The 13,963-nt window shown below is 47.0% G+C and overlaps 1 protein-coding gene across 2 annotated transcripts in view; it reads right to left on the bottom strand.

Moving 5' to 3' along the window:
• Positions 1 to 12,948, bottom strand: part of LOC123751784 (protein turtle homolog A) — a 275,677-nt gene extending 262,729 nt beyond the window's left edge. For both annotated transcript variants that reach the window (XM_069322450.1, XM_069322451.1), the window contains exon 1: positions 12,565 to 12,948. In XM_069322450.1, coding sequence (XP_069178551.1) covers positions 12,565 to 12,805 — 241 coding nt within the window. In that variant the 5' untranslated portion in view covers positions 12,806 to 12,948. The remainder of the gene's footprint in view (positions 1 to 12,564) is intronic.
• Positions 12,949 to 13,963: the final 1,015 nt, after the last annotated feature.

Below are 13,963 nucleotides of genomic sequence, written 5' to 3'. Positions count from 1 at the left end.
AACCTGGGAATATGGCAGGATTTATGAATGGACACAGGTGGTGGAGAAGCGTCAACACACCGGTGCATTAAGCGTGAGGACAGGCACAACACCGGTGCATTAAGCGTGAGGAGAGGCACAACACCGGTGTATTAAGCGTGAGGACAGGCACAACACCGGTGTATTAAGCGTGAGGACAGGCACAACACCGGTGCATTAAGCGTGAGGACAGGCACAACACCGGTGTATTAAGCGTGAGGACAGGCACAACACCGGTGTATTAAGCGTGAGGACAGGCACAACACCGGTGTATTAAGCGTGAGGACAGGCACAACACCGGTGTATTAAGCGTGAGGACAGGCACAACACCGGTGCATTAAGCGTGAGGACAGGCACAACACCGGTGTATTAAGCGTGAGGACAGGCACAACACCGGTGCATTAAGCGTGAGGACAGGCACAACACCGGTGTATTAAGCGTGAGGACAGGCACAACACCGGTGTATTAAGCGTGAGGACAGGCACAACACCGGTGTATTAAGCGTGAGGACAGGCACAACACCGGTGTATTAAGCGTGAGGACATGGACAACACCGGTGCATTAAGCGTGAGGACAGGCACAACACCGGTGTATTAAGCGTGAGGACAGGCACAACACCGGTGCATTAAGCGTGAGGACAGGCACAACACCGGTGTATTAAGCGTGAGGACAGGCACAACACCGGTGTATTAAGCGTGAGGACAGGCACAACACCGGTGTATTAAGCGTGAGGACATGCACAACACCGGTGCATTAAGCGTGAGGACAGGCACAACACCGGTGCATTAAGCGTGAGGACAGGCACAACACCGGTGTATTAAGCGTGAGGACAGGCACAACACCGGTGTATTAAGCGTGAGGACAGGCACAACACCGGTGCATTAAGCGTGAGGACAGGCACAACACCGGTGTATTAAGCGTGAGGACAGGCACAACACCGGTGCATTAAGCGTGAGGACAGGCACAACACCGGTGTATTAAGCGTGAGGACAGGCACAACACCGGTGTATTAAGCGTGAGGACAGGCACAACACCGGTGCATTAAGCGTGAGGACAGGCACAACACCGGTGCATTAAGCGTGAGGACAGGCACAACACCGGTGTATTAAGCGTGAGGACAGGCACAACACCGGTGTATTAAGCGTGAGGACAGGCACAACACCGGTGCATTAAGCGTGAGGACAGGCACAACACCGGTGTATTAAGCGTGAGGACAGGCACAACACCGGTGTATTAAGCGTGAGGACAGGCACAACACCGGTGTATTAAGCGTGAGGACAGGCACAACACCGGTGCATTAAGCGTGAGGACAGGCACAACACCGGTGTATTAAGCGTGAGGACAGGCACAACACCGGTGTATTAAGCGTGAGGACAGGCACAACACCGGTGTATTAAGCGTGAGGACAGGCACAACACCGGTGTATTAAGCGTGAGGACAGGCACAACACCAGTGTATTAAGCGTGAGGACAGGCACAACACCAGTGCATTAAGCGTGAGGACAGGCACAACACCGGTGCATTAAGCGTGAGGACAGGCACACCACCAGTGTTCTCACTATATACGGGGTTGTTGTGTTTCACAGACTCGACCACTTCATTGACAATCTCGGCGTATTTGTTGAAAATTAAAGAGCTGCAATATTGACGTTATTTATGCCTCTGCCTCGGCTTGTTTGGGGAGTTGTTTGGTGCTTGTTTGGTGGCTGTTTGTTCGGCACATGTTTGGTGTCTATTTGTATCAAATTTGTGCTTGTTTGGCACTAGTTTAGTACCAGTATGGTTGTTGCCTAGTGTTTGCTTGGAGCCTGTTTGGATCTTGTTTGTTTGCTTGGATCTTGTTTGTTTGCTTGAAGCTTGTTTGGGTCTTGTTTGTTTGCTTGGATTTTGTTTGTTTGCTTGAAGCCTTGTTTGGATCTTGTTTGTTTGCTTGGATCTTGTTTGTTTGCTTGGAGCCTGTTTGGATCTTGTTTGTTTGCTTGGATCTTGTTTGTTTGCTTGAAGCTTGTTTGGATCTTGTTTGTTTGCTTGGATCTTGTTTGTTTGCTTGGAGCCTGTTTGGATCTTGTTTGTTTGCTTGGATCTTGTTTGTTTGCTTGAAGCCTGTTTGGATCTTGTTTGTTTGCTTGAAGCCTGTTTGGATCTTGTTTGTTTGCTTGAAGCCTCTTTTTGATCTAGTTTGTTTGCTTGGATCTTGTTTGTTTGCTTGAAGCCTGTTTGGGTCTTGTTTGATATTCGTTGTTGCGCGTGTTTGTCTTTAAAACATCCGGCGCCTCCGGGCCAAGATTCACCGTCCCTCAGCCTCTAGGAACGAGAACTTGCACGGTATCTCACTGTAATCGTCTTAGCACGTTCTCCTGATAATTATACCGCCCCTGGTACTGCTCCTCCTGTCACACCAGTATGCTGGGAGGAGGCTGCATGTCACCTGCTCAACATGACTGACAAGTGACATGGATCATGACACTTGTCAATAATGTTGACAAGTGACACCATTACATGCCAATATGCTAATTACTCGTGCTGAAATGTTAATATTGTAACAATCTTGAAAAGCGAAGATTATCAGTAAATCTTCCCACGGCAGTTGTGTTTACAGTTCACCGTAAACCATTAAACAGTTCACCGTAAACCATTAAACAGTTCACCGTAAACCATTAAACAGTTCACCGTAAACCATTAAACAGTTCACCGTAAACCATTAAACAGTTCACCGTTACAAGGCTGTTTGTTACAATACTAACGATAGGTTGTGAACTTCCAAAGCTCGCAAACCGTGCAATAAATGAACAAAAAATGACAGCATTCGTGATTATAGGAAGATGTACCGGTTTCGTCATTGGTGGCGTAAATGCCTGATGACTCCTCGCACAGGGCGATTAGGTCATTAGTTTTATATTCAAAGGTATACAACTCATTTTGGTAATCATAAAAAAATTAAGTCCCACAGTCGCCCTCAAAATTTGACCTTCGCGTCAGTGAATATCAAACGCAGTCATTCACAAAGATATAAAATAATAATATAAACACATTTACACGCTACAAAAAGCTTCACACACAGTTCTGTCAATAACTAAAACTATCAACAAGTAAAGGTTACCCCAAAAAAATGCGTTTTCTGGCAACAGGTTGCCATTGAAACTATGTAGTTATGTCGACAACTCACACATCTGGTATATGACTGTAAACTATGCAGTTATGTCGACAACTCACACATCTGGTATATGACTGTAAACTATGCAGTTATGTCGACAACTTACACATCTGGTATATGACTGTAAACTATGCAGTTGTGTCGACAACTTACACATCTGGTATATGACTGTAAACTATGCAGTTGTGTCGACAACTCACACATCTGGTATATGACTGTAAACTATGCAGTTGTGTCGACAACTTACACATCTGGTATATGACTGTAAACTATGCAGTTGTGTCGACAACTCACACATCTGGTATATGACTGTAAACTATGTAGTTGTGTCGACAACTCACACAAAAAGTCACACATATCTCTGTTATAACAAATAACAATTGGGAGCGCCCATTCGCGACAAAAAATAATTCAAAATTCTTCAAAAAACTTAAAACCTCAAAACAATAGCTAAATTGGATTTCCTTTTTTTTTTTTTAGTAAACAAGGATTTGGGGTCCTTTAATGAGGGTATTTTTAGTCCCTGTATCCTCAGGTGACGGAGTCTACCACTGGTTTACAGCACTCATTTATGTTTACGTATACCTCATGGATGGTGAGGGGAGGTAATTATGAGAGGAAACTTAACCAGTATGATTATAGCACATACATGAGGTGTTAGCCTATGGAGTTCGGATATGAGGAGTGAGAGGGGTGAGGGGGGGGGGGTGAAGGAACGGTGGTCATAGCTCCTTAGATCATCGGGGCTCGAACGCCGACTCTACAAGAATCAAAGTCGGTACTCTACCGACCAGTCCAAGTCGATGGAACACTCCGAGGGGTGGGGGGGCATTAGTGTTAGGGACGCGCTGGGGCGTCCGGAGTGCTCCGGGATAAGCCACTGAGCTTATCCCGGAGCTCCGGGATAAGCTCCGGGATAAGCTACTTCTACGTCGAACCAACGCCACTTATGGGCAGTGTGCCCACCTGGGTGGGTGGGTACTTGGTAGTCGAGGATACATGGAGCACTGTGGCATGGTCGAGTAGGCAGTTGGAGCTGCCAGAGAACACGAGTATCGTCACCCCCTGCGAGGCGGTGTGTAAACTGGGATCCGATAATGGTAGGCGAGGCCCGGGGATAAGGGGCTGTGGACGGTAATGTACAATATTCAAAGCGGATTGCCTGCGGAATAATTAAATGTGAACGTGTTCAAGAGCGCTTCAAACACACACACACACACACACACACACACACACACACACACACACACACACACACACACACACACACACATACACACACACACTCACACACACACACACACACACCTCTCCACCTCACACACACACACCACCTCACTCCACACACACACACACACCACCTCTCATTAGGTGAGTACACACACACACACACACACACACATAAGTGGGAATTGAGTGCCCAGATGAGCCATAGAAACGTTAGAAAGATTTTTTTCAGTGTCAGAGTAGAAGACAAATGTAATGCATTAGGAAGTGATGTGGTGGAGGCTGACTCCATACACAGCTTCAAATGTAGATATGATAGAGTATAACAGGCTCAAGAATCTGTACACTGGTAGATTGATAGTCGAGAGGCAGCCGGACGAAAGAGACGAAGCTCAACCCCAACAAGCACAACTAGGTGAGTACACATGAAACTTAGGATGAAACTAGGCGGAGGAAACAGGAGGCCAGACACTGAATACAGAATAGGAGATGAAGTCCTTCACGAAACGGACAGAGAAAATAGATTTAGGAGTTGATTTCACACCAAACTTTTCTCCTGAAGCCAACATCAAAAGAAAAAAATCTGCGGCGTATGCAAGGTTGGATAACATCAGAACTGCCTTCAGAAACCTGTGTAAGGAATCTTTCCGAACCTTGTATGCTACGTATGTAAGACCAATCCTAAAGTATGGGGACCCAGCATGGAACCCGTACCTTGTCAAGCACAAGACGAAGCTGGAAAAGGTTCAAAGGTATGCCATTAAGTTAGTCCCATAACTAAGAGGCATGAGTTATGAAGAAAGGGTGCGTGAACTGCACCTCACTTCGCTGGAAGACAGAAGAGCTTGGGGAGACATGATCACCACATACAAAATTCTCAGGGAAATTGACAGAGTAGACAAGGATGGACTATTTAACACGGGTGGTACACGCACAACGGTACACAGGTGGAAGCTGAGTACCCAAATGAGCCATAGAGACGTTAGAAAGAACGTTTCAATGTGAGAGTAGTTAGTAAATGGAAAGCACTAGGAAGTGATGTGGTGGAGGCTGACTCCATACACAGTTTCAAATGTAGATATGATAGAGCTCGAGAACCTCAGGAATCTGTACACCAGTAGACTGACGGTTGAGAGTCGGGACCAAAGAGCCCAAGCTCAACCCCCACAAGCACAAGTAGACGAGTAAACACACACAGTTCCAGGCAAGGGCTACACAAGCGCACGCACAGAATCACACAAGAGTATTATTAAGCATGCACGTGTCCAAGCAGGATATCAGAGGCGCTGGCAATGGTGTTGTTGCTGGCTTGGGAGGCCAGCCCAGACTGCCCATTCACCTGAGTTGTTGGGTCGTCTCGCCCCGGAATCTCGCCATGTTGCGGGGGGAGGGGGGGGGGGAGTTGCAGGCCATGTTGCGGAGGACGGCAGGCCGTGTTGCAGGCCATGTTGCAGGGATGGCAGACAGTGCTGCAGGGATGGCAGGCAGTGTTGCCTTCTTCAGCATTTAGGTACCTGCATAAAAATGTCGTCTCCATACCTTCAGTATATGGCAGGTTTCAAGTCAATGTCAACTAAGACCCTAGCCTGTTCGATGGTACCCATGTAGAGGTTCGCAAACAGGACACCTAGGGGAGAACCCATGGCGACCCCATCTACATGCTTATACATGTGCCCATCTGGACTCTTGAAGGGTACATCTTTAGTGCAGGCTTGAAATAGCTTTCTTAATATGTTTTCTGGTATGTCAAGAGGAGTACAAGCCGGATCAAAATACACTGTCCATCATCATCCCGATTGATTCATCCACAAGGTACGTTGGTAAACAGTGACTCTTCATCCAACGAGGTTCTTATCCCAGTGGCCCGTGCTTCCCGCAGTAAATCAACAAATTCCTTTGGAGATTTCAGGCTGAAAGCACAAGGTACATAAGGAGTCAGCAAGTAGTTGAGTCTCTTAGCCAGTCTGTATGTGGGTGTGGGTATCTGGCTGATGATTGGCCGAAATGGGTTTCCAGGCTTATGTGTCTTGACATTCCCATACGCATAACCAGGTTTGTATTCCCCAATAACCTTTAGCAGGTGGAGTCCAGATTTCTTGGCGTTTACAGTTTCGATCAAATTGTTTACCTTCGTTTTCAATTTGGCTGTAGTGTCCTTCGTTACCTTTGGAATTTAGTTTGGTCGGAGAGTATGAGGTTCACTTTTGTCAGATATTCGTCTTTTTTAATAATAACGTATATTGGCGACTTGTCACCTCTCCTGACGACTATCTCCTTATTCTCACGAAGGTTCTTTGCTGCTGCTTTGAGCTCGGGGGATAGTATAGTGCCCTATTGTTCTATGCGAGGTTTCTGTCCACGCTGAGCTGGCCTTAGGATACCTGCGTTATCATTTGACAGATGTACCGCCCCAGTCAAACTCCCCACCTGAAAATGTCCTCGGAGCGGATCGCGGCGGGCGCGAACGCCCAGGCTTGGGGCCGGAGGAGGCCACAGCCGGAAGACGACCCAACCCGAAGACGCAGAGGCCCGAACCCCATACGCCATACTGTAGTTACCTCGAGTCTTTCCCCCTTCTGCAATAAGTTCCCCTTGCAAGGGGTCGTTAGTGGTAACCTTCTTTTGTGTCTCGAGGTCGAATATGTCGTCCAATAGGCTCTCCAACTCCACTTTCTGGGCCATCTCACTTAGGTCTGGACATAACGTGACAGTTTATATCTAGATTTAAGAGAGCGATTTGGTCCTCAGAGAAGTTGATTTCAACAAGGTTTAAGAAGCCATCTCTGGGTCGTAGAATCGTCATAGGTCCTCCAAATAATGCGGTCAGTTTCTTGATGATCCTGGTTTCGGTGCTGTGGCGATGTTGATCTGTAAGGATGTCGAGGTGTTGGTCGATTCGAGTACGGAGGTCTTCGACGATGTTGGTGTTTCTCCATTGGTTTGATGCCTGACGTTCAGGGGTCAGACCAAATAAAAGAAGAATTTTGGAGAGCTAATTTTTCAATTACCCTTGACTGTGAAGAAAAACGTAAGAAATATTGAGAAGATTCGTATTAGAATTAATAATCTTACACTTTCCGTCAAATACAACAACATATGTTTACAAGACTGCTACCAATATATATATATATATATATATATATATATATATATATATATATATATATATATATATATATATATATATATATATATATATATATATATATATATATATATATTACCACAGAGAGGTTAACATAACGTGCAGAGATAAACATTTTAAAACGCATATAAACCCCCAACCACCTAATTTACTTTCATCCTAATTTCCTACTATGACAATGAAAACATTTCCATTCGTATTAACTACAAAACTAATATGAAATTCCGAGGTTCTTATTAAAGAGATTATAGGGAGACTTGGTGGTCACCGGCCCAGGTATGGTTATATATGTTCCTAGTGGAGTATACGACGAGACATTTACCCCCAGGTAAACTAAGAGTACCAGCTACGGAGACATGTACCCCCCCAGGTAAACTAAGAGTACCAGCTACGGAGACATTTACCCCCAGGTAAACTAAGAGTACCAGCAACGGAGACATGTACCCCCCCAGGTAAACTAAGAGTACCAGCTACGGAGACATTTACCCCCAGGTAAACTAAGAGTACCAGCTACGGAGACATGTAACCCCCCCCAGGTAAACTAAGAGTACCAGCTACGGAGACATTTACCCCCAGGTAAACTAAGAGTACCAGCTACGGAGACATTTACCCCCAGGTAAACTAAGAGTACCAGCTACGGAGACATTTCCCCCAGGTAAACTAAGAGTACCAGCTACGGAGACATGTACCCCCCAGTTAAACTCAGAGTACCAGCTACAGAGACATCTACCCCCAGGTAAACTAAGAGTACCAGCTACGGAGACATTTACCCCCAGGTAAACTAAGAGTACCAGCTACGGAGACATGTACCCCCAGGTAAACTAAGAGTACCAGCTACGGAGACATTTACCCCCAGGTAAACTAAGAGTACCAGCTACGGAGACATTTACCCCCAGGTAAACTAAGAGTACCAGCTACGGAGACATGTAACCCCCCCCCCAGGTAAACTAAGAGTACCAGCTACGGAGACATTTACCCCCAGGTAAACTAAGAGTACCAGCTACGGAGACATTTACCCCCAGGTAAACTAAGAGTACCAGCTACGGAGACATTTCCCCCAGGTAAACTAAGAGTACCAGCTACGGAGACATGTACCCCCCAGTTAAACTCAGAGTACCAGCTACAGAGACATCTACCCCCAGGTAAACTAAGAGTACCAGCTACGGAGACATTTACCCCCAGGTAAACTAAGAGTACCAGCTACGGAGACATGTACCCCCAGGTAAACTAAGAGTACCAGCTACGGAGACATTTACCCCCAGGTAAACTAAGAGTACCAGCTACGGAGACATTTACCCCCAGGTAAACTAAGAGTACCAGCTACGGAGACATGTACCCCCCAGTTAAACTCAGAGTACCAGCTACAGAGACATCTACCCCCAGGTAAACTAAGAGTACCAGCTACGGAGACATTTACCCCCAGGTAAACTAAGAGTACCAGCTACGGAGACATGTACCCCCAGGTAAACTAAGAGTACCAGCTACGGAGACATTTACCCCCAGGTAAACTAAGAGTACCAGCTACGGGGACATTTACCCCCAGGTAAACTCAGAGTACCAGCTACGGCGACACCTACCCCCAGGTAAACTAAGAGTACCAGCTACGGAGACATCTACCCCCAGGTAAACTCAGAGTACCAGCTACGGAGACATCTACCCTCAGGTAAACTAAGAGTACCAGCTACGGAGACATCTACCCCCAGGTAAACTCAGAGTACCAGACGCTGTCTCTTATCATGGACGGGGCTTTACACAGCTGGTGAAGCTGCCTTGTGAGACAGGGTTTGATGCTTTAGTTAGTTTACGGTCGGTTTACAGGAGTGATCCGGAGCAGTGAATGTCATTTTGCCAACACAGCAATTATAATTATATGGGAGCTGCTCTCTACAGGAGCCCCTCTCTACAGGAGCCCCTCTCTACAGGAGCCCCTCTCTACAGGAGTACCTCTCTACAGGAGCCCCTCTCTACAGGAGTCCCTCTCTACAGGAGTCCCTCTCTACAGGAGCCCCTCTCTATGGGAGTCCCTCTCTACAGGAGTACCTCTCTACAGGAGCCCCTCTCTACAGGAGCCCCTCTCTACAGGAGCCCCTCTCTACAGGAGTCCCTCTCTACAGGAGTCCCTCTCTACAGGAGCCCCTCTCTATGGGAGTCCCTCGCTACGGGAGTACCTCTCTACAGGAGTCGCTCTCTACGGGAGTCCCTCTCTACAGGAGCACCTCTCTACAGGAGTCCCTCTCTACAGGAGTCCCTCTCTACAGGAGCCCCTCTCTACAGGAGCCCCTCTCTACAGGAGCCCCTCTCTACAGGAGTCTCTCTCTACAGGAGCACCTCTCTACAGGAGCACCTCTCTACAGGAGCCCCTCTCTACAGGAGCCCTTCTCTACAGGAGTCCCTCTCCAGAGGAGCCCCTCTCTACAGGAGTCCCACTCTACAGGAGCCCCTCTCTACAGGAGTACCTCTCTACAGGAGCCCTTCTCTACAGGAGTCCCTCTCCAGAGGAGCCCCTCTCTACAGGAGCCCCTCTCTACAGGAGTCCCTCTCTACAGAAGCACCTCTCTACAGGAGCCCTTCTCTACAGGAGTCCCTCTCCAGAGGAGCCCCTCTCTACAGGAGTCCCACTCTACAGGAGTCCCTCTCTACAGGAGCCCCTCTCTACAGGAGTCCCTCTCTACAGGAGTCCCTCTCTACAGGAGCCCCTCTCTACAGGAGCCCCTCTCTACAGGAGTACCTCTCTACAGGAGCCCCTCTCTACAGGAGTCCCTCTCTACAGAAGCACCTCTCTACAGGAGCCCCTCTCTACAGGAGCCCCTCTCTACAGGAGTCCCTATCTACAGGAGCCCCTCTCTACAGGAGCCCCTCTCTACAGGAGTCCCTCTCTACAGGAGTCCCTCTACAGGAGTCCCTCTACAGGAGTCCCTCTCTACAGGAGTACCTCTCTACAGGAGCCCCTCTCTACAGGAGTCCCTCTCTACAGGAGTCCCTCTACAGGAGTCCCTCTACAGGAGTCCCTCTACAGGAGCCCCTCTCTACAGGAGTACCTCTCTACAGGAGCACCCCTCTACAGGAGCCCCTCTCTACAGGAGCCCCTCTCTACAGGAGTCCCTCTCTACAGGAGCCCCTCTCTACAGGAGTCCCTCTCTACAGGAGCCCCTCTCTACAGGAGCCCCTCTCTACAGGAGTCCCTCTCCAGAGGAGCCCCTCTCTACAGGAGCCCCTCTCTACAGGAGTCCCTCTCTACAAGCGCCCCTCTCTACAGGAGCACCTCTCTACAGGAGTACCTCTCTACAGGAGCCCCTCTCTACAGGAACTGCCCCACTATTGACCTACTAGTATATGTAACATTGTGTGTGTGTACATATCAGTGCGACATCACTCGGAAAGTTAAAGGTGAAATTCATAAAGAAAATCGTCATTGTAATAATATTCAGACTTTAAAATCCGTAGAAAAAACACAGAAATGTAACAATATGTTCCGTTTAAAATCTTAATATCAGTTAGAATGTTTAACAAACGCATGTGCATTACTATATATTATTTAAACGCACAGAAATCACAATAGAAGTTACATATATCTTATTATTGTTACATATATCTTATCTTATATCGCACAGAAGTTAATATATCTTATTAACAAATATAAATGAGTCCCTCATCGCGGCCCTTGTGGATTTGTCCATCTATTATTTATGTTAAAGAGAACAATTTGCAACACTTTTCGATGGCTTGGATAATCTTTTCAATCTCGACCGTGTAAGTGGTTGGGCACCATTCCTTTCCTCCCGTCCCATCCCAAATCCTTATCCTGACCCCTGCACAGGGCTATAGTCGTAATGGCTTGGCGTTTTCCCCTGATAATAAAAAATAATGGATAATCTTCGCGTTATTTCACTGCGTGTATGATCGTAGTAAATTAGCATAATACGTTTAATACACAATAGTTCTGTATCAGTGTGAATATATCTTAATGTCTATATATCCGTCGAAGGCCTTATCACTTGTGTTATCAATGCTTTAATATTCATAATGCTTTCTAATTTAATTTTTCCAACCATAGTTTTTGTCCCCCAAGTTTAACATTCATAATGCTTTCTAATTTATTTTTTTCAATCTTAATTTTTGTCGCCCAAGTTTGAGGGCCAAGGCTCCCCCCCCCCCTGGTACAGGCGAAGAAAAGGAAGACAATTATTTGAACAATCCTGAAAAGTTCTTGTTCTTGCTTTAGTTTATGATCAATGTAAACAGTGTATAAACATGCGCACATTATTACTCTCCTGCGCATCACCAGTGACGCATGTAGGAATAAATTCATGTACCGGGCGCACGCGCGCGCGTCCATACTTGACACTGCAAGTACATATTGGTAAATAAATGTTGGTGAGAACGAGTAAACTCACACACACTTATTTATATATATATATATATATATATATATATATATATATATATATATATATATATATATATATATATATATATATATATATATATATATATATATATATATATATATATATATATATATATATATATATATATATATATATATATCCAAACCTGAGTGTGTGTGTGTGTGTGTAGTTAAGTATTACAAGATATTCCCAAGATATTTAATCAGAGCAATAACGCTGAATATAAGCGCTTCAGAACTGCTGAAATAACTCTTGGAGTAATTCTATAGGAACTACAGAGGAACTTTTTCCCACAGATATTCCCAAAAAGTTGTGTTTAAAGTGGCCATCATCTTCGTAGTGCGATCGTCAATAACCGCATCAAAGCTCACTACAAGATAAATAAATGACTTTAGTCGTAATCGCTTGAGGTCAAAACAGTCCAAATCATTTATCAATTACAATTAAAGCGACAACAAAAATGATAATTAATATCACTAACTTGCAACTCGGGTCAATTCAAGTACTTAAATAAAAATAAAATGAAAAATAATATATGTCGGAGAGGGGGGGGGGGGGATGCTAAAGGGGAACTGCCTGCTACGAGGGGAAGATGCTGAGAGGGGTACTCACTGATGTAGTCGTCTTGGCCAGGATAACGGGCAAGGATATCACTGGCGAGGGGCGGAGACTGCTGCTGGCGAGGCAGGGGTGGCGAGGACCCCTCGTCCAGGCCCTCGCCCCCATCCCAGAGGGCACTGAGAACCACCACCAGGAGCACCACCGCTGACCCGGTGGGCCACCACGCCCGCACCACACGCCCACTGCTCCAGCGCCCCCCAGGCAGCGCCTCCTCTACGCCTGATATCCACATGTACAAACTAATAACTTCCCCTTCGTGTGAAGCTTCGCCTCCCTCGGGACGTTTCTACTGAGTTGCTGCACTTGTATATATCATTCCAAGCTGTGTTGCAACTGTTATCCTCAAACTTGCATTGAAGAGCTAAAAAAACCACACAGAACTTCTAATGATTTGTTTCTGAGGTAAAAAAAATATATAATCATCACATAAATTTTAAATCTCGTTATCACACGGGGAATGGGAAGGGGGGGGGGGTACACTGTTGCTGTTAAGAGTGAAGGGGGGAGGGGGGGGGGAGAGTGCCACACGAAACGTGTGAGCGTGGGGGAAGGTTGGTTAGGCCAGGTGCCACAGTGGGCAGGCCAACATCCGGAGCTCGCACAGTGGTACGTCTCACTCACACGGGCGACAGACCAACACTGAAGGTGGCCACCCCGGCGACCCTCCTCCACCACCACCACCACCTACCTCCTTCCACACCACAACCACAACCACCTGCCTCCACCTGCCTCCTCCACCACCTGCCTCCACCTCCACCTGCCTCCTCCACCACCACCTACCACCACCCACCACCACCTCCACCACCACCACCACCCCCCACCACCACCACCCACCACCACCCACCACCACCACCACCACCACCCACTTACCTCCTCGCTTACTAACCCCAAAATACAACTTTATATAAACTTGCTAAAAATCCCTCGCATAACACGATAACTTGTTAGTGAAAAGATCACATTCTATCAGATTCTGTTGTCGGCGAATTAACACCAGCAGCTCCTTCTCCAACAGTCACAACACCACCAGCTCCTCCTCCAACAGTCACAACAGCAGCAGCTCCTCCTCCAACAGTCACAACAGCAGCAGCTCCTCCTCCAACAGTCACAACAGCAGCAGCTCCTCCAACAGTCACAACACCACCAGCTCCTCCACCAACAGTCACAACAGCAGCAGCTCCTCCTCCAACAGTCACAACAGCAGCAGCTCCTCCTCCAACAGTCACAACAGCAGCAGCTCCTCCTCCAACAGTCACAACAGCAGCAGCTCCTCCTCCAACAGTCACAACACCACCAGCTCCTCCTCCAACAGTCACAACACCAGCAGCTCCTCCTCCAAAAGTCACAACAGCAGCAGCTCCTCCTCCAACAGTCACAACAGCAGCAGCTC

Source organism: Procambarus clarkii, chromosome 11 (genome assembly GCF_040958095.1).
Source record: "Procambarus clarkii isolate CNS0578487 chromosome 11, FALCON_Pclarkii_2.0, whole genome shotgun sequence".
Classification (NCBI taxonomy): Eukaryota; Metazoa; Arthropoda; class Malacostraca; order Decapoda; family Cambaridae; genus Procambarus; species Procambarus clarkii.
The sequence above is the reverse complement of the archived record's forward strand: the minus strand, read 5'-3'. Positions and strand labels throughout refer to the sequence as shown.